This window comes from Mustelus asterias, unplaced genomic scaffold (assembly GCF_964213995.1).
Source record: "Mustelus asterias unplaced genomic scaffold, sMusAst1.hap1.1 HAP1_SCAFFOLD_1136, whole genome shotgun sequence".
NCBI lineage: Eukaryota > Metazoa > Chordata > Chondrichthyes > Carcharhiniformes > Triakidae > Mustelus > Mustelus asterias.
In genome coordinates, this window is record NW_027591081.1 from 79,123 (window position 1) to 100,000 (window position 20,878).

Sequence of the window (20,878 nt, forward strand, 5' to 3'; positions counted from 1 at the left end):
AGAACGTGAAGATTCCGCACAGACAGTGATCCAAGACTGGAATTGAACCTGGGTCCCTGGCGCTGTGAGGCAGCAGTGCTAACTAACCTCTGTGCCACCGTGCCGTAGTCTTTGTGGTACACAGCAAGATCCCACCAACTGCAATGAGAAAATTAGCAGACCATTGGTTTTTGTGATGTTGATTGAATATCGGTCATGCGATACCAGGGGAACACCCCAGAGCTCCCTCAAAACACTGACAATGAGGCCCTTTACATCCAAAAGGTGGAGATAAAGTGGCCCAGTTATTAACACTGGGGGAGAGTGGCACAGACAGGCTTCGGGCTCCCACTTGAGCCCACTCCCAGTTACACTGAACCTCTGTGTGAATAAGATGGGCTTCCTGAAAGTTGGGAATCAAGTAGATAAGGTTGTTAAGAAGGCATATGGTGTCTTGGCGTTTATTGGTAGGGGGATTGAATTTAGGAGTCGTAGCGTTATGTTGCAACTGTACACAACTCTGGTGCGGCCGCACTTGGAGTACTGTGTGCAGTTCTGGTCCCCACATTACAGGAAGGATGTGGAGGCTTTGGAGAGGGTGCAGAGGAGGTTTACCAGGATGTTGCCTGGTATGGAGGGGAGATCCTATGAGGAGAGGCTGAGGGATTTGGGATTGTTTTCGCTGGAAAGGCGGCGGCTAAGAGGGGATCTTATTGAAACATATAAGATGATTAGAGGTTTAGATAGGGTGGATAGTGATAGCCTTTTTCCTCTGATGGAGAAATCCAGCACGAGGGGGCATGGCTTTAAATTGAGGGGGGGTAGTTATAGAACCGATGTCAGGGGTAGGTTCTTTACCCAGAGGGTGGTGAGGGATTGGAATGCCCTGCCAGCATCAGTAGTAAATGCGCCTAGTTTGGGGGCGTTTAAGAGATCCGTAGATAGGTTCATGGACGAAAAGAAATTGGTTTAGGTTGGAGGGTCACAGTTTTTTTTTTAACTGGTCGGTGCAACATCGTGGGCCGAAGGGCCTGTTCTGCGCTGTAATGTTCTATGTTCTATGTTCTATTGTTCCGTCACTGTCCATGCTCCTGGAGGTGAGGTGCATTGAGGTGTCAGGCTAGGCAGAAGAAAGTGGGAGCTGGCAAGGGCGCACTGTAAACCTGACCACTGCATCAATCCTCACTTGATCCAGCCCAGTTTCACAGCACTGACCTGTTAACCGGGTACAATTCACAGCTTCCCCCTCTCTCCCAATGGACACTCACTTCAAAGGCCAGTCCCAGCTGATGATTTACTGCTACCCAACTGAAGCATTGAATAGTCTGTGGCCTGGAATCGACAGGGAGGCTGCTGCCAGCAACCACCCCAATAAACAGGGTTCTGTAAAAGCCTCCAGTGCCTGCATCTGTTCCTATTCATCCACAGTCACATCCCAGCTTCTTCCCCAGAGTCTTGTTCCTGAGGTGTAAACTCCTGACAGCATCCACATAGAATTGACAGTGAAAATACAGACCCAATAAAAATAACTGGTCAGTGTATATCACCCACTCACAGTGAAAATGTCCCAATTTTTATCAAATTCATTTTCACTCTAAGTCACACATATGTGGATTTTAACACAGATGATCAAAGTCTGACAGTGAAGCATTCATGATGTGGAGATGCCGGCGTTGGACTGGGGTAAACACAGTAAGAAGTCTCACAACACCAGGTTAAAGTCCAACAGGTTTATTTGGTAGCAAAAGCCACGAGCCTCCCTGAGTGAAGCACTCCCTCAGAACTGACCCTCTGGCAGTGCGGTGCTCCCTCAGTACTGACCCTCTGACAGTGCGGCACTCCCTCAGCACTGACCCTCTGACAGTGCGGCACTCCCTCAGTACTGACCCTCTGACAGTGCGGCACTCCCTCAGTACTGACCCTCTGACAGTGCGGCACTCCCTCAGCACTGACCCTCTGACAGTGCGGCACTCCCTCAGTACTGACCCTCTGACAGTGCGGCACTCCCTCAGTACTGACCCTCTGACAGTGCGGCACGCCCTCAGTACTGACCCTCTGACAGTGCGGCACTCCTTCAGTACTGACCCTCTGACAGTGCGGCGCTCGCTCAGTACTGACCCTCTGACAGTGCGGCACTCCCTCAGTACTGACCCTCTGACAGTGCGGCACTCGCTCAGTACGGACCCTCTGACAGTGCGGCACTCCCTCAGTACTGACCCTCTGACAGTGCAGTACTCCCTCAGTACTGACCCTCTGACAGTGCAGTACTCCCTCAGTACTGACCCTCTGACAGTGCGGCACTCCCTCAGTACTGACCCTCTGACAGTGCGGCACTCCTTCAGTACTGACCCTCTGACAGTGCGGCACTCGCTCAGTACTGACCCTCTGACAGTGCGGCACTCCCTCAGTACTGACCCTCTGACAGTGCAGTACTCCCTCAGTACTGACCCTCTGACAGTGCGGCATTCCCTCAGTACTGACCCTCTGACAGTGCAGTACTCCCTCAGTACTGACCCTCTGACAGTGCGGCACTCCCTCAGTACTGACCCTCTGACAGTGCGGCACTCCCTCAGTACTGACCCTCTGACAGTGCAACACTCCCTCAGTACTGACCCTCTGACAGTGCGGCACTCCTTCAGTACTGACCCTCTGACAGTGCGGCACTCGCTCAGTACTGACCCTCTGACAGTGCGGCACTCCCTCAGTACTGACCCCCTGACAGTGCGGCACTCCCTCAGTACTGACCCTCTGACAGTGCGGCACTCCCTCAGTACTGACCCTCTGACAGTGCGGCACTCGCTCAGTACTGACCCTCTGACAGTGCAACACTCCCTCAGTACTGACTCTCTGACAGTGCGGTACTCCCTCAGTACTGACCCTCTGACAGTTCGGCACTTGTACCTAAAGGTGAGAATGTTTTGATGGGTTCAGTGTAGAGGGAGCTTTACTCTGTATCTAACCCCATGCTGTACCTGTCCTGGGAGTGTTTGATGGGGACAGTGTAGAGGGAGCTTTACTCTATATCTAACCCCGTGCTGTACCTGTCCTGTGAGTGTTTGATGGGGACAGTGTAGAGGGAGCTTTACTCTGTATCTAACCCCGTGCTGTACCTGTCCTGGGAGGGTTTGTGCTGGCAGTGGGTACAGAGTGAGTGTGAGTTCATTCTCAGTTTGGATATTACCCACCTGAAGCAGCCTGACATTTTCTCAGTCAAACCCTGAACTGATGTGGAGATGCCGGCGTTGGACTGGGGTAAACACAGTAAGAAGTCTCACAACACCAGGTTAAAGTCCAACAGGTTTATTTGGTAGCAAAAGCCACGAGCCTCCCTGAGTGAAGCACTCCCTCAGAACTGACCCTCTGGCAGTGCGGTGCTCCCTCAGTACTGACCCTCTGACAGTGCGGCACTCCCTCAGCACTGACCCTCTGACAGTGCGGCACTCCCTCAGTACTGACCCTCTCACAGTGCGGCACTCCCTCAGTACTGACCCTCTGACAGTGCGGCACGCCCTCAGTACTGACCCTCTGACAGTGCCGCACTCCCTCAGTACTGACCCTCTGACAGTGCCGCACTCCCTCAGTACTGACCCTCTGACAGTGCAGTACTCCCTCAGTACTGACCCTCTGACAGTGCGGCACTCCCTCAGTACTGACCCTCTGACAGTGCGGCACTCCTTCAATACTGACCCTCTGACAGGGGGGCACTCCCTCAGCACTGACCCTCTGACAGTGCAGTACTCCCTCAGTACTGACCCTCTGACAGTGCGGCACTCCCTCAGTACTGACCCTCTGACAGTGCAGTACTCCCTCAGTACTGACCCTCTGACAGTGCGGCACTCCCTCAGTACTGACCCTCTGACAGTGCGGCACTCCTTCAGTACTGACCCTCTGACAGTGCGGCACTCGCTCAGTACTGACCCTCTGACAGTGCGGCACTCCCTCAGTACTGACCCTCTGACAGTGCGGCACTCGCTCAGTACTGACCCTCTGACAGTGCGGCACTCCCTCAGTACTGACCCTCTGACAGTGCAGTACTCCCTCAGTACTGACCCTCTGACAGTGCAGTACTCCCTCAGTACTGACCCTCTGACAGTGCGGCACTCCCTCAGTACTGACCCTCTGACAGTGCGGCACTCCTTCAGTACTGACCCTCTGACAGTGCGGCACTCGCTCAGTACTGACCCTCTGACAGTGCAGCACTCCCTCAGTACTGACCCTCTGACAGTGCAGTACTCCCTCAGTACTGACCCTCTGACAGTGCGGCACTCCCTCAGTACTGACCCTCTGACAGTGCAGTACTCCCTCAGTACTGACCCTCTGACAGTGCGGCACTCCCTCAGTACTGACCCTCTGACAGTGCGGCACTCCCTCAGTACTGACCCTCTGACAGTGCGGCACTCCCTCAGTACTGACCCTCTGACAGTGCGGCACTCCTTCAGTACTGACCCTCTGACAGTGCGGCACTCGCTCAGTACTGACCCTCTGACAGTGCGGCACTCCCTCAGTACTGACCCCCTGACAGTGCGGCACTCCCTCAGTACTGACCCTCTGACAGTGCGGCACTCCCTCAGTACTGACCCTCTGACAGTGCGGCACTCGCTCAGTACTGACCCTCTGACAGTGCAACACTCCCTCAGTACTGACTCTCTGACAGTGCGGTACTCCCTCAGTACTGACCCTCTGACAGTTCGGCACTTGTACCTAAAGGTGAGAATGTTTTGATGGGTTCAGTGTAGAGGGAGCTTTACTCTGTATCTAATCCTGTGCTGTACCTGTCCTGGGAGTGTTTGATGGGGACAGTGTAGAGGGAGCTTTACTCTGTATCTAACCCCATGCTGTACCTGTCCTGGGAGTGTTTGATGGGGACAGTGTAGAGGGAGCTTTACTCTGTATCTAACCCCGTGCTGTACCTGTCCTGGGAGTTTTTGATGGGGACAGTGTAGAGGGAGCTTTACTCTGTATCTAACCCCGTGTTGTACCTGTCCTGTGAGTGTTTGATGGGGACAGTGTAGAGGGAGCTTTACTCTGTATCTAACCCCGTGCTGTACCTGTCCTGGGAGGGTTTGTGCTGGCAATGGGTACAGAGTGAGTGTGAGTTCATTCTCAGTTTGGATATTACCCACCTGAAGCAGCCTGACCTTTTCTCAGTCAAACCCTGAACTGAAATGTCACCGCACGGTGAGTCATCCATTCTGGCTTCAAATTGGCACTCTGAGTGCTATTTCTGAGAATATTTCTGAGAATCTGTTTATCTGACTGAGATTTTATTGTAATGTTTTCCATTCACTGAGGTTTAGAAACATTGAATTTGGAACAAAACCATCATGAACCGTTCTGTCCTCCAGGACCTTGTGTCGCCTTTCTTCTCCTCTGTGTCTCTCTGTGTGTCTCTCACTGTGTCTTTCTCTCTCTGTCTCTCTCTGTGTGTCTCTCACTGTGTCTTTCTCTCTCTGTCTCTCTCTGTGTGTCTCTCTGGGTGTCTCTGTGTCTCTGTCTGTCTCTCTATGCCTCTCTGTGTCTCTGTCTGTGTCTATCTGCGTCTGTCTCTGTGTGTCTCTGTCTGTCTCTGTGTGTATGTCTCTCTCTCTGTCTATTTCTCTGTGTCTCTATGTGTCTCTCTCTGTGCCTCTCTCTGTGTGTCTCTCTCTGTGTCTCTCTCTGTGTCTCTGTGTCTCTCTCACTGTCTCTCTGTGTGTCTCTCTCTGTGTCTCTCTCTGTATCTCTCCCTCTCTGTGTCAGTTTCTCTGTGTCTCTCTGTGTCCCTCTCTGTGTGTCTCTCTCTCTCTGTGTGCCTCTCTCTCTCTCTGTCTTTCATTCTCCATCACTCTGTCTTTGCTCTCTGTCGATATCTCTTCCACCCTGTCTATGTCTCAATGTCTGTGCAGCTATCTCTCTGTCTCTCTGTCTCTCCCTTCCGCGCTCTCTGCAGTGTAAAGTGAGTGATGATGAGTGATGATCTCTCGCCGTGTTACCAGCTCAAACAGATAAACAGCTCACTGATGTCAGAACGATTTTTTTAATTCTGTGGGGTTTATTCTGAGTAAAAGAAAAGAGTTGCATTTGTATAGTGCCTGCCACAACTTCAGCAGGTAGCAAAACACCTCACACGAGCAAAGTACTTTCTGAAGTTCAGTCACGATTGTAATGTAGCAATTGTAGCAATGAGTATGTACACAGCAAGATCCCACAAACTGCGATGTGATCATGAGCAGATAAACTGTTTTAGTGGTGTTGCCCACAACACCATGCGGAGCTCCCCCTGCTTTTCCTCCGAATGTTCCCATCACATCTTAACCCCTGGCACACTGGAATCCCCGGACCCCCAAAATGCACCTGTACCTCCACCTGCACCTGTCACGGCGGTTCACTGTCCACCTGGCTAAACCTGACCACACAATCCCGACAGTCACACAATCCCAACAGTCACACAATCCCGACAGTCACACAATCCCGACAGTCACACAACCCCGACAGTCACCCAATCCCGACAGTCACTCAATCCCGACAGTCACACAATCCCGACAGTCACCCAATCCCGACAGTCACACAATCCCGACAGTCACACAATCCCGACAGTCACACAATCCCGACAGTCACACAATCCCGACAGTCACACAACCCCGACAGTCACCTAATCCCGACAGTCACACAACCCCGACAGTCACCCAATCCCGACAGTCACACAATCCCGACAGTCACACAATCCCGACAGTCACACAACCCCGACAGTCACCTAATCCCGACAGTCACACAACCCCGACAGTCACCTAATCCCGACAGTCACACAACCCCGACAGTCACCCAATCCCGACAGTCACACAATCCCGACAGTCACACAATCCCGACAGTCACACAATCCCGACAGTCACCCAATCCCGACAGTCACTCAATCCCGACAGTCACACAATCCCGACAGTCACACAATCCCGACAGTCACCCAATCCCGACAGTCACTCAATCCCGACAGTCACCCAATCCCGACAGTCACTCAATCCCGACAGTCACCCAATCCCGACAGTCACACAATCCCGACAGTCACCCAATCCCGACATTCACCCAATCCCGACAGTCACTCAATCCCGACAGTCACCCAATCCCGACAGTCACCCAATCCCGACAGTCACACAATCCCGACAGTCACCCAATCCCGACAGTCACCCAATCCCGACAGTCACTCAATCCCGACAGTCACCCAATCCCGACAGTCACCCAATCCCGACAGTCACACAATCCCGACAGTCACACAATCCCGACAGTCACCCAATCCCAACTGTCACCCAATACGGACAGTCACACAATCATGACAGTCACAGCGTGACGTGACCCAAACTCACCAAGGAAACAGAGAAAGGGGTCATAGAACATAGAACAGTACAGCACAGAACAGGCCCTTCAGCCCATGATGTTGTGCCGAGCTTTATCTGAAACCAAGATCAAGCTATCCCACTCCCTATCATCCTGGTGTGCTCCATGTGCCTATCCAATAACCGCTTAAATGTTCCTAAAGTGTCTGACTCCACTATCACTGCAGGCAGTCCATTCCACACCCCAACCACTCTCTGCGTAAAGAACCTACCTCTGATATCCTTCCTATATCTCCCACCACGAACCCTATAGTTATGCCCCCTTGTAATAGCTCCATCCACCCGAGGAAATAGTCTTTGAACGTTCACTCTATCTATCCCCTTCATCATTTTATAAACCTCTATTAAGTCTCCCCTCAGCCTCCTCCGCTCCAGAGAGAACAGCCCTAGCTCCCTCAACCTTTCCTCATAAGACCTACCCTCCAAACCAGGCAGCATCCTGGTAAATCCCCTCTGCACTCTTTCCAGCGCTTCCACATCCTTCTTATAGTGAGGTGACCAGAACTGCACACAATATTCCAAATGTGGTCTCACCAAGGTCCTGTACAGTTGCAGCATAACCCCACGGCTCTTAAACTCCAACCCCCTGTTAATAAAAGCTAACACACTATAGGCCTTCTTCACAGCTCTATCCACTTGAGTGGCAACCTTTAGAGATCTGTGGATATGGACCCCAAGATCTCTCTGTTCCTCCACAGTCTTCAGAACCCTACCTTTGACCCTGTAATCCACATTTAAATTAGTCCTACCAAAATGAATCACCTCACATTTATCAGGGTTAAACTCCATTTGCCATTTTTCAGCCCAGCTTTGCATCCTATCTATGTCTCTTTGCAGCCTACAACAGCCCTCCACCTCATCCACTACTCCACCAATCTTGGTGTCATCAGCAAATATACTGATCCACCCTTCAGCCCCCTCCTCTAAGTCATTAATAAAAATCACAAAGAGCAGAGGACCAAGCACTGATCCCTGCGGCACTCCGCTAGCAACCTGCCTCCAATCCAAAAATTTTCCATCCACCACCACCCTCTGTCTTCGATCAGACAGCCAGTTACCTATCCAATCGGCCAACTTTCCCTCTATCCCACACCTCCCCACTTTCATCATAAGCCGACCATAGGGGACCTTATCAAACGCCTTACTAAAATCCATGTATATGACATCAACTGCCCTACCTTCATCAACACACTTAGTTACCTCCTCAAAAAATTCTATCAAATTTGTGAGGCACGACTTGCCCTTCACGAATCCGTGCTGACTATCCCGGATTAATCCGCATCTTTCTAAATGGTCGTAAATCCCATCTCTAAGGACCTTTTCCATCAATTTACCAACCACCGAAGTAAGACTAACCGGTCTATAATTACCAGGGTCAATTCTATTCCCTTTCTTAAACAGCGGAACAACATTCGCCACTCTCCAGTCCTCTGGCACCATCCCCGTGGACAGCGAGGACCCAAAGATCAAAGCCAAAGGCTCTGCAATCTCATCCCTTGCCTCCCAAAGAATCCTAGGATACATTTCATCAGGCCCAGGGGACTTATCGACCTTCAGTTTATTCAAAACTGCCAGGACATCCTCCCTCCGAACATCTATTTCCTCCAGCCTATTAGCCTGTAACACCTTCTCTTCAAATGGGTCAAATGGGAAAGGTCAAAGTTTCCATTCTGATCATTGTTTAGCCGCAGAAAACATTCACCTTCGACAGAGTGCCTTGCAGTTAAATGGTCAGAGACGGTGTGGGTACAGCGCTGTGGGCACGGGTCAGAGATGGTGTGGGTACAGCGCTGTGGGCATGGGTCAGAGATTGTGTGGGTACAGTGCTGTGGGCATGGGTCAGAGATTGTGTGGGTACAGTGCTGTGGGCACAGATCAGAGACTGTGTGGGTACAGCGCTGTGGGCACAGATCAGAGACTGTGTGGGTACAGCGCTGTGGGCATGGGTCAGAGACGGTGTGGGTACAGCGCTGTGGGCACGGGTCAGAGACGGTGTGGGTACAGCGCTGTGGGCACGGGTCAGAGACGGTGTGGGTACAGCGCTGTGGGCACGGGTCAGAGACGGTGTGGGTACAGCGCTGTGGGCACGGGTCAGAGACGGTGTGGGTACAGCACTGTGGGCATGGGTCAGAGATTGTGTGGGTACAGCGCTGTGGGCACGGGTCAGAGACGGTGTGGGTACAGCGCTGTGGGCATGGGTCAGAGATTGTGTGGGTACAGTGCTGTGGGCATGGGTCAGAGACTGTGGGTACAGTGCTGAGGGCATGGGTCAGAGACTGTGGGTACAGTGCTGAGGGCGCAGGTCAGAGACTGTGTGGGTACAGTGCTTGTGGGGACGGATCTTTCACTGTATAACACTGGAATATATATGTGTGTGTATGAACATAGAGGCGGCAGAACAAGTGGAGAGAGCAATCAATAAAGCACACTGTATTCTGGACTTTATTAATAGGAGCACAGAATACAGGAGCAAGGAGGTTATGTTGAATTTATAAAAAACACAATTTAAACCTCATCTGGAATATTGTGTACAGTTCTGGGCACCACACTGTAGGAAGGATGTGAACACATTGGAGAAAGTGCAGAAGAGGTTTACAAGAATGGTTCCAGGGATAAGAAACTTCAGTTATGAGGATAGATTGGAGAGGTTGGGATTGTTCTCCTTCGAGAGAAGGAGATTGGATAGAGATGTTCAAAATCACGAGGGGACTGGACAGAGTAGATAGGGAGAAACTGTTCCCGCTTGTAAAAAGGATCAAGAATGAGAGGGCGCAGATTGAAAGTGATTTGCAAAAGAAGCAAATGTGATGTGAGAAATAAGGTTTTTCTCACAGTGAGTGGTTTGGGTTTGGAATACACCGCCTGGAAGTGTGGCGGAGGCAGGTTCGATAGGACAGTGAAACAATGTGCAGGGGTCTGGGGAAAAGGCAGGGCAAAGGGCATGGAATCAGGATGCTCTGTTGGAGACAATATAAAGCCTGAGTGTTGTTGAGGTGAGCTGCTGCTCCGGGTTATTTGATGACATGATGAGATTCACATGTATCCAATCAGTTATAAATCAGCTGTTCCAGACTGTGTGATACAGAGTCGGTGAGTTTCTGGTGAAGGACAGTGTCAGCGATTTGGGGGGTGAAATGGGAATGTTGTGGAGGTGTTGTAGGACAGCAGGGTGGGGAGGGATGGTTGGAGATTAGTGGTCACTCGCACCTCCACAGTGTGACTTGTTACCGGACTATTCCACCATGGGGCCTCACAGCTTTGCCTTCTCTGCAGACCCACACCCACCGGGCAGGCTGGAGAGGGGGTATTTTTGGTGGGATTGCTGCAATGTGAGCAGAAGCAAGAAAGTTGCTGATCTCCTGTCCCTCCTTCCCATGCGATAGTGTGTGTGTGTGTGGAACCCATACCCCAGTGAGAGTCAGTGTGTGTGGAACCTGTACCCCAGTGAGAGTCAGTGTGTGTGGGTCCCGTACCCCAGTGAGAGTCAGTGTGTGTGGAACCCGTACCCCAGTGAGAGTCAGTGTGTGTGGAACCCGTACCCCAGTGAGAGTCAGTGTGTGTGGGACCCGTACCCCAGTGAGAGTCAGTGTGTGTGGAACCCGTACCCCAGTGAGAGTCAGTGTGTGTGGGACCCGTACCCCAGTGAGAGTCAGTGTGTGTGGAACCCGTACCCCAGTGAGAGTCAGTGTGTGTGGAACCCGTACCCCAGTGAGAGTCAGTGTGTGTGGAACCTGTACCCCAGTGAGAGTCAGTGTGTGTGGAACCTGTACCCCAGTGAGAGTCAGTGTGTGTGGAACCCGTACCCCAGTGAGAGTCAGTGTGTGTGGGACCCGTACCCCAGTGAGAGTCAGTGTGTGGGGGACCCGTACCCCAGTGAGAGTCAGTGTGTGTGGAACCTGTACCCCAGTGAGAGTCAGTGTGTGTGTGGAACCCATACCCCAGTGAGAGTCAGTGTGTATGGAACCCATACCCCAGTGAGAGTCAGTGTGTGTGGAACCCGTACCCCAGTGAGAGTCAGTGTGTGTGGAACCCGTACCCCAGTGAGAGTCAGTGTGTGTGGAACCTGTACCCCAGTGAGAGTCAGTGTGTGTGGGACCTGTACCCCAGTGAGAGTCAGTGTGTGTGGAACCCGTACCCCAGTGAGAGTCAGTGTGTGTGGAACCTGTACCCCAGTGAGAGTCAGTGTGTGTGGAACCTGTACCCCAGTGAGAGTCAGTGTGTGTGGGACCTGTACCCCAGTGAGAGTCAGTGTGTGTGGAACCCGTACCCCAGTGAGAGTCAGTGTGTGTGGAACCCATACCCCAGTGAGAGTCAGTGTGTATGGAACCCATACCCCAGTGAGAGTCAGTGTGTATGGAACCCATACCCCAGTGAGAGTCAGTGTGTGTGGAACCCATACCCCAGTGAGAATTAGTGTGTATGGAACCCATACCCCAGTGAGAGTCAGTGTGTGTGGGACCCGTACCCCAGTGAGAGTCAGTGTGTGTGGGACCCGTACCCCAGTGAGAGTCAGTGTGTGTGGAACCCATACCCCAGTGAGAATTAGTGTGTATGGAACCCATACCCCAGTGAGAGTCAGTGTGTGTGGGACCCGTACCCCAGTGAGAGTCAGTGTGTGTGGGACCCGTACCCCAGTGAGAGTCAGTGTGTGTGGAACCCGTACCCCAGTGAGAGTCAGTGTGTGTGGGACCCGTACCCCAGTGAGAGTCAGTGTGTGTGGGACCCGTACCCCAGTGAGAGTCAGTGTGTGTGGGACCCGTACCCCAGTGAGAGTCAGTGTGTGTGGAACCCGTACCCCAGTGAGAGTCAGTGTGTGTGGAACCATACCCCAGTGAGAGTCAGTGTGTGTGGAACCCGTACCCCAGTGAGAGTCAGTATGTGTGGGACCCATACCCCAGTGAGAGTCAGTATGTGTGGGACCCGTACCCCAGTGAGAGTCAGTATGTGTGGGACCCGTACCCCAGTGAGAGTCAGTGTGTGTGGAACCCGTACCCCAGTGAGAGTCAGTGTGTGTGGAACCCATACCCCAGTGAGAGTCAGTGTGTGCGGGACCCGTACCCCAGTGAGAGTCAGTGTGTGCGGGACCCGTACCCCAGTGAGAGTCAGTGTATGTGGAACCCATACCCCAGTGAGAGTCAGTGTGTGTGGGACCCGTACCCCAGTGAGAGTCAGTGTGTGTGGAACCCGTACCCCAGTGAGAGTCAGTGTGTGTGGAACCCGTACCCCAGTGAGAGTCAGTGTGTGTGGGACCTGTACCCCAGTGAGAGTCAGTGTGTGTGGGACCTGTACCCCAGTGAGAGTCAGTGTGTGTGGAACCCGTACTCCAGTGAGAGTCAGTGTGTGTGGGACCTGTACCCCAGTGAGAGTCAGTGTGTGTGGGACCTGTACCCCAGTGAGAGTCAGTGTGTGTGGGACCTGTACCCCAGTGAGAGTCAGTGTGTGTGGGACCCGTACCCCAGTGAGAGTCAGTGTGTGTGGGACCCGTACCCCAGTGAGAGTCAATGTGTCGGGGACTCAATGAGTATTTGTTGTACTGACCCTGTAGACCAGACATTCCAGGAAAGCTGCTCTGGTGCTGAATCGCAAAGAACAAAGAACAAAGAACAGTACAGCACAAGAACAGGCCCTTCGGCCCTCCAAGCCTGCGCTGATCATGATGCCTCCCTAAACTAAAGCCGTATGCACTTACGGAGTCCGTATCCTTCCATTCCCATCCTATCCATGTATTCATCTAGTTGCCCCTTAAATGCCGCTATCGTACCTGATCCCACCACCTCCCCGGGCAGCGCGTTCCAGACAGTCACCACCCTCTGTGTAAAAAACTTGCCTCGCACATCTCCTCTAAACTTTTCCCCACGCACCTTAAACCTATGCCCCCGAGTACCTGACTTTTCTACCCTAGGAAAGAGCATCTGACTATCCACTCTGTCCATGTCCCTCATAATCTTCTATCAGGTCACCCCTCAATCTCTGCCGTTCCAGTGAGAACAAACCGAGTTTATCTAACCTCTCATAGAGTCATAGAGGTTTACAGCATAGAAACAGGCCCTTCAGCCCAACTTGTCCAAGCTGCCCTTTTTTTTCAAATCCCTAAACTAATCCCAATTGCCCACATTTGGCCCATATCCCTCTATACCCATCCTACCCATGTAACTGTCTAAATGCTTTTTAAAAGACAAAATTGTACCCGCCTCTACTACTACCTCTGGCAGCTTGTTCCAGACACTCACCACCCTCTGTGCGAAAAAATTGCCCCTCTGGACCCTTTTGTATCTCTCCCCTCTCACCTTAAACCTATGCCCTCTAGTTTTAGACTCCCCTACCTTTGGGAAAAGATATTGACTATCTAGCTGATCTATGCCCCTCATTATTTTATAGACCTCTATAAGATCACCCCTCAGCCTCCTGCGTGCCAGAGAAAAAAGTCCCAGTCTATCCAGCCTCTCCTTATAACTGATACCCTCCAGACCAGGCAACATCCTGGTAAACCTTTTCTGTACCCTCTTCAAAGCATCCACATCCTCTGGCAGTGTGGCGACCAGAATTGTACACAATATTCTCAATGAGGCCGAACTAAGGTTCTGTACAGCTGCAGCATGACCTGCCAATTTTTATACTCAATGCCCCGGCCGATGAAGGCAAGCGTGCCGTATGCCTTCTTGACTCCCTTATCCACCTGCATTGCCACTTTCAGTAATTGGTGGACATGTACGCCAGATCTCTCTGCCTATCAATATCTTAAGGGTTCCACCATTTACTTTATAATTCCTACATGCATTGGACCTTCCAAAATGCATTATCTCACATTTGTCTGGATTAAACTCCATCTAGTAAGGAGTCTAACAACACCAGGTTAAAGTCCAACAGGTTTATTTGGTAGCAAACGCCACTAGCCTTCGGTGCGCTGCTCCTTCGTCAGATGGAGTGGAAATCTGTTCTCCTCCTGGTGTTGTTAGACTCCTTACTGTGTTTACCCCAGTCCAACGCCGGCATCTCCACATCTTAAACTCCATCTGCCATTTCTCTGCCCAAGTCTCCAAATGGCCTATATCTTGCAGTATCCTCTGATAATCCTCTTCACTATCCGCACTCCACCAATTTCTGTGTCATCTGCGAACTTACTAATCAGACCAGCTACGTTTTCCTCCAAATCATTCATGTATACTACGAACAACAAAGATCCCAGAACTGGTCCCAGTGGAACACTGCTAGTCACAGCCTTCCATTCAGAAAAGCACCCCTCTACTGCTACCCTGTGTCTTCCATGGCCAAGCCAGTTCTGTATCCATCTTGCCAGCTCTCCTCTGATCCCATGTGACTTCACCTTTCCTACCAGTCTACCATGAGGTACCTTGTCAAAGGCTTTACTGAAGTCCATGTAGACAACATCCACTGCCTTTCCCTCATCTATCACCTTCGTCACTTCCTCAAAAAACTTCAATCAAGTTAGTGAGGCACGACCGCCCCTTCACAAAACCATGCTGTCTGTCACTAATAAATCCATTTGTTTCCAAATGTGAGTAAATCCTGTCCCTAAGAATCTTTTGCAATAATTTCCCTACCACTGACGTAAGGCTCACCGGTCTAATCTCATTCAGGATGAGGTTTAAATAATCTTTCTACCACACCCCGCTCCCAGCAGATTTATATATTACTTACATTGGTTGTAGTCGAGGGTCTGTGATAGGGTGGCCGGACCGTGGGTACGTCCGGAGTTTGCTGGCTAGTCTCGGCTTTCTCGGAGGACCACCGATTGCCGCTGGCTGTTGTCAGGTGTTCCAGCTGGTGGGAGAGGTGTCGTACCTGATCTCGCAGCTCCAGGTTCTCCTGTTGGAGGTGGTTCAGTGTCTGGGAGAGGGGGTTCAACAGTTTGAACATGTCCTCGATGCGCTTTTCCACCTCCCTCTTTAGCGCGCTAATGTCCACGTGAACCTCCTTAATCGCCTCCTGCAATGTCCCCTCAAAGTAGCCCACAGCCTGCCTGAGAGTGGCATGCTCAGACTCCACCAAGCTCTTAGACTCCATGGAGCTGTGTGTAAATGTGTCTGCAACCCAAACAACCAGACCCGACTTGTCGAAGTTGTTTGTGTTTTACAGGGTGGAAGTTTCTCTCAGTTATCCGAGCCCCTCTTCTCTGTCCGTCCTCCGACTCCAATCAAGATCAGTCCTTCATTCAGTCCCTGTAGACTGATGCTGACTGACTCTCACTCTCTCCCCGTCTCTCTCGCCCGCTTTCTCTTACTTGCTACACATCTGCTGTCTAATCTCAATTACAGAAGAATAGAGTCAGCGGCAGCAGGGGAGAGGCTGCCAGACTCTGTCAGAGCTGTTTTGGGTGAGTAGTAGCTGGGGGGGGGGCGGGGGCGGGGTGGGGGGCGGTGGTTGCTTGTAGGGAGCAGCTGGACCAGGGCTGTCTGTCAGAGGTTGAGAAGGATGGCGGGGGGAGGGTGAGTGGTGATGGAGGAGGGGGGGAAGGCTGTGGGAGGTGTCCCTGTAATCAGACACTGTCACTGCACTCTGCACAGTTCAGGCATTCCTTATCAGGGTAGCTGGAGGCGTGGAGATCAGTGTGAGCTGTGAGCGGGAGTTACCTCAGCACACACACACACACACACACACACACACTGTGAGACGGGAAAGCTGTTCTCAGGCAATAGACAATGACAGCCATTAATACAATCACTGCAACTTGTGGCTGCCAGGGAACATTAAGTTCATCAACTCCCAGATATCGATTTCTCATTGCAATGTGGCCTTGTGTGATTATTCAACTGGGGAGGAGGGGGCAGTGGCAGAAACGGGACCCTCCAAACTCCCAAGGGGATGGGCCACATTCTCTCTCTCTCTCTCTCTCTCTCTCCTCTTCCTCCCCCTCTCTGACTCTCTCTTTTCTGCGAAGGACATCTGTCCTGTGGTAGCGACGGCCCCTTGACAACCTGGCCACTCCTGAGTGTGCTAGTGTGCTGGTCAGACCGGCAGGAGGGAAAGTGGGGAAGGGATTTCTCGCAACGCCGCTTCCTGGGGTAGGTCGGGGGGGTGGGGGGAGGGGGGAGTGGGGGGGTGGGGGGGAGTGGGGGGGAGTGGGGGGGTGGGGGGGGGGGGTGGGGGGGAGGGGGGGGGTGGGGGGGAGTGGGGGGGAGGGGGGGGGGTGGGGGGGAGTGGGGGGGTGGGGGGGCGAGTGGGGGGGTTGGGGGGGGGGTGGGGGGAGTGGGGGGGAGTGGGGGGTGGGGGGGAGTGGGGGGGGTGGGGGGAAGTGGGGGGTGGGGGGGAGTGGGGGTGGGGAGGGTGGGGGGTGGCGGGGGGGGGGTGGCGGCGGTGGGGGGTCTGCCATAGGTAGGCCCCACCTCCTCGGTGCCATGTGAAAATGTAGAGCATCACAGTCAAACCTGGCCATTGAAACGTGACCAAGAGCAAGAAACCAGATTTGTTTCTTCTTGCTGCTGAGCCAGGTCTCCAAGGGCTGCAGATTATACCCAAGTAATAGCTGAGGTGGGGTGGGGGAGGGGTGGCCTGGGACATTGTACACCCCCAATGATGGTCCTGGCCTGGGGGAATGGGGCACTCTAATTAGAATATCACCCAGGTAACATTATACACCAGAGAGACCACTTAAAATCTGATCCATCGATCTTTGGAATAGGGCTGGTGCGGATATTATTCCAAAAAGCAATCTTTTATAACAAAAAAGACCTTTATGAGTAACGATGGTGAGCAATGGTTATGATTCAGCAGCTGCACACATCTGTAAATATGTTTGTGAAAGATCAATCTTGCTGAATTTCTGTCCACCCGATAACCCAGCAAACAAATCTTCAATTAACGGAAGCGGATACTGATCAGCACACAACACTGGACTTATGATTGTTTTAAAATCACCACAAATACAAACTGAACCATCTGGTTTCATGACAGGCACAATGGGGGTAGCCCAGCCACTCACTGTAACCGGCTCGAACATGCCAGTGTTAACAAGTCGTACTAATTCTTCTTCAACCTTGGAATGAATTGTATATGGCACCGCTCTTGCTTTGAGACTTTTTGATTGACTATTAGACTTAATGAGTTTCACTTGAACTCCCTTCATTGAGCCCAGTGCCTCTTCAAACACCCTCTTATATTTATCCAGAAGGTGCTGTAGGTCTGTTTTGACATTGACCAATCTGTTGACAGCATTCCAGTTAAGCTTTATCTTCTCCAACCACGATCTCCCAAATACAGCTGGAAAATTACCACAGACCACATGGAGGGGCAACTCTGCTGTTTGTCCACTCAACTCCACATTGATCGTGATGTAACCTTTTAACGGCACAATCATTTACATATCTTTAAAATCACCTCAGCTGGTTTTAAAGGAAGATGCTTCAGCTTTTGTTGGTCTGTAGTCTCAGGAATTAAAGTTACAGCAATGCCTCTACTTTCTCAGAAGACTAAGGAAATTAGACATGTCAGCTACGACTCTCACCAATTTTTACAGATGCACCATAGAAAGCATTCTTTCTGGTTGTATCACAGCTTGGTATGGCTCCTGCTCTGCCCAAGACCGCAAGGAATTACAAAAGGTTGTGAATGTAGCCCAATCCACCACGCAAACCAGCCTCCCATCCATTGACTCTGTCTACACTTCCCACTGCCTCAGCAGAGCAGCCAGCATAATTAAGGACCCCACGCCCCCTGAACATTCTCTCTTCCTCCTTCTTCCGTTGGGAAAGTGGAGGGTGGTGGGGGCCTGGAATGCACTGCCAAGCAAGGTGATTGAGGAGGACACGCTGGGATCGTTGAAGACTTATCTGGATAGCCACATGAACAGACTGGGAATAGAGGGATACAAACGAATGATCTAGTTGGGCACATGAGCGGCGCAGGCTTGGAGGGCCGAAGGGCCTGTCCCTGTGCTGTATTGTTCTTTGTTCCTTGTTCTTTGAAAAAGATACAAAAGTCTGAGGTTACGTACCAACCAACTCAAGAACAGCTTCTTCCCTGCTGCTGTCAGACTTTTAAATACACCTATCTTGTATTAAGCTGATCTATTTCTACATCCTATCTGTAACTGCAACACTATATTCTGCACCCTTTCCTTTCCTTCTCCCCGCTGTACTCTATTAACGGTATGCTTTGTCTGTATAGCGCTCAAGAAACAATACTTTTCACTGTATCCCAATATATGTGACAATAAATCAAATCACCAGTATCAACCTCCATCCTAATAGGTTGTCCACTTACCTTCAGAACTATCTAGATCCTGCATGATTCACCCTAGGGCAGCACAGTGGTTAGCACTGCTGCCTCACAGCGCCAGGGACCCGGGTTCGATTCCTGGCTTGGGTCACTTTCTGTGTGGAGTTTGCACGTTCTCCCCGTGTCTGCGTGGGTTTCCTCCGGGTGCTCCGGTTTCCTCCGTGCTGATCAGGTGGCCATGCTAAGTTCAGACCGCGCTGTGGTGGTATTACTGATAGTCCATTCACTATCCTTGTTCCAGCATTCACTCGCTGAATGGCCCATTTTGTCACATCGGTGACATCCTTGTTGCTGTTTTGACTTGTGGACAGTTCCCAACTTGTGGATCTTCATTCCTGCACCAAATTGTGAAGCCTCTTTAGCAGCCAGTTCCAGCAACACAGTGATTTCTACAGCTGTCTTTAAAGTCAAAGCATTTTCAGGAAGCAATCTTCCTTGGATCGCCTCATTTTGGAGACCGCAAACTAGACGATCTCAAAGAGTATCTTCTAATGACTCACCAAACTCAATGTTGTGCCAGCCTTTTTAAAGTTGCCATAAACTGAGCAATGCTTTCACCTTCCACTTGAATCCTTCGGTGGAACCTGAACCGTTCCGTGATGATCAGTGGCTTTGGAAAGTAATACTCTTCAAGGGGCACGGTGGCACAGTGGTTAACACTGCTGCCTCACAGCGCCAGGGACCCAGGTTCAATTCCGGCTTTGGGTCACTGTCGGTGTGGAGTTTGCATGTTCACCCCGTGTCTGCGTGGGTTTCCTCCGGGTACTCCGGTTTCCACCCACAGTCCAAAGGTGTGCGGGTTAGGTTGATTGGCTATGCTAAATTGACTTTAGTGTCAGGGGGCTTAGCAGGGTAAATGTGTGGGGTTGCAGGAATAGGGCCTGGCTGGGATTGTGGTCGGTACAGATGTGATGGGCCGAATGGTCTCCTTCTGTACTGTTGGGATTCTATGGATCTTTGTCAAATCATCGTATATTTTGGTCCTTGGTTTTGCTGGATGAACCAAGTTCTGGAGTAAATTGTAGGTTTTACTTCCTATTTTACTGAGAAAAGCTGGTACAAGCCGCTCATTTATTCACTTTTACAAAGTATTGAAAACACTCTGCACGGGAACTCCGTGATTCAGTTTCTTCACTGAAAGGCCACGTGGATCCTAATTGACTCGGCATTTCTCTCGCAGACACCAGCCGCTCGAGACTGCTCAGTATATATTTTTACTGCCTTCTCTGTACTCCCCTTTCATCCTGGAGACCGTTGACTTGTTTTTTCTCAAACGGCCCCCCAGTCGTACAGTAAAGCCTCCCTTTTCAAATATGCCAGATACTGCTTGGAATCTCAGCCTTCGCTGATCAGAAAAACCTCTCTCTAAAACCACACAGAGGGCCCGATTTTACCAAACCTTCGTGCCCGAAAACGGGAGCGAAATCGTGGTAAAGTTGGGCGTCGGGCCTATACCGCGATCTGCACCCGAATCCGAGCAGATCGCGGCTTTACCGACACCCGATTCGGGCGCGGATCCGGTCCACGCCCGAATCGGGCGGCCCGATGATTTAAATGTATTTGCATTCATTTAAATCGACTTAATGAACCGCGCGCCCAACTCTACCCCCAAATCCCACTTTACCGTCTTCTGCCCCGATCCGCGTCCGCGCTGTTACCGACCTGCAAAATAAAAGTCCGAAGTCGCCGCTGCAGCCTCCGACGAGCGGGGTCAGAGACTGCAACGGCTCCCTGACCCAGGTCATCCTCTGGTCGGGGCGGGAGGGGGGTGGGAGGAGGAGAGGGGGTGTGACGTCTCATCCCCTGGGGGGGGGGGGAGGGGGTGTGACGTCTCATCCTCTTGGGGTGGGGGGGGGGTGGGGGGAGCGGTGGGAGGGGAGGGGGTTGTTCTTTGTTATGGAACAAAGAACAAAGAAAATTACAGCACAGGAACAGGCCCTTCGGCCCTCCAAGCCTGCACCGACCATGCTGCCCGGCTTAACTAAAACCCCCTACCCTTCCAGGGACCATATCCCTCTATTCCCATCCTGTTCATGTATTTGTCAAGACGCCCCTTAAAAGTCACTATCGTATCCGCTTCCACTACCTCCCCCGGCAACGAGTTCCAGGCACCCACCACTCTCTGTGTAAAAAACCTGCCTTGTACATCTCCTTTAAACCTTGCCCCTCGCACCTTAAACCTATGCCCCCTAGTAATTGACTCTTCCACCCTGGGAAAAAGCTTCTGACTATCCACTCTGTCCATGCCTCTCATAATCTTGTAAACTTCTATCAGGTCTCCCCTCAACCTCCGTCGTTCC

At 51.6% G+C, this 20,878-nt stretch overlaps 1 protein-coding gene across 2 annotated transcripts in view; it reads right to left on the reverse strand.

The window, feature by feature from the left end:
- LOC144487927 (smoothelin-like protein 2) overlaps positions 1 to 15,775 on the reverse strand; it is a 53,389-nt gene extending 37,614 nt beyond the window's left edge. Inside the window, exon 1 of one of the 2 annotated variants that reach the window (XM_078205982.1) lies at positions 15,003 to 15,775. In XM_078205982.1, the coding sequence (XP_078062108.1) occupies positions 15,003 to 15,368 (366 nt within the window). In that variant the 5' untranslated portion in view covers positions 15,369 to 15,775. The remainder of the gene's footprint in view (positions 1 to 15,002) is intronic. The other variant, XM_078205983.1, reaches the window with a different exon arrangement.
- Positions 15,776 to 20,878: the final 5,103 nt, after the last annotated feature.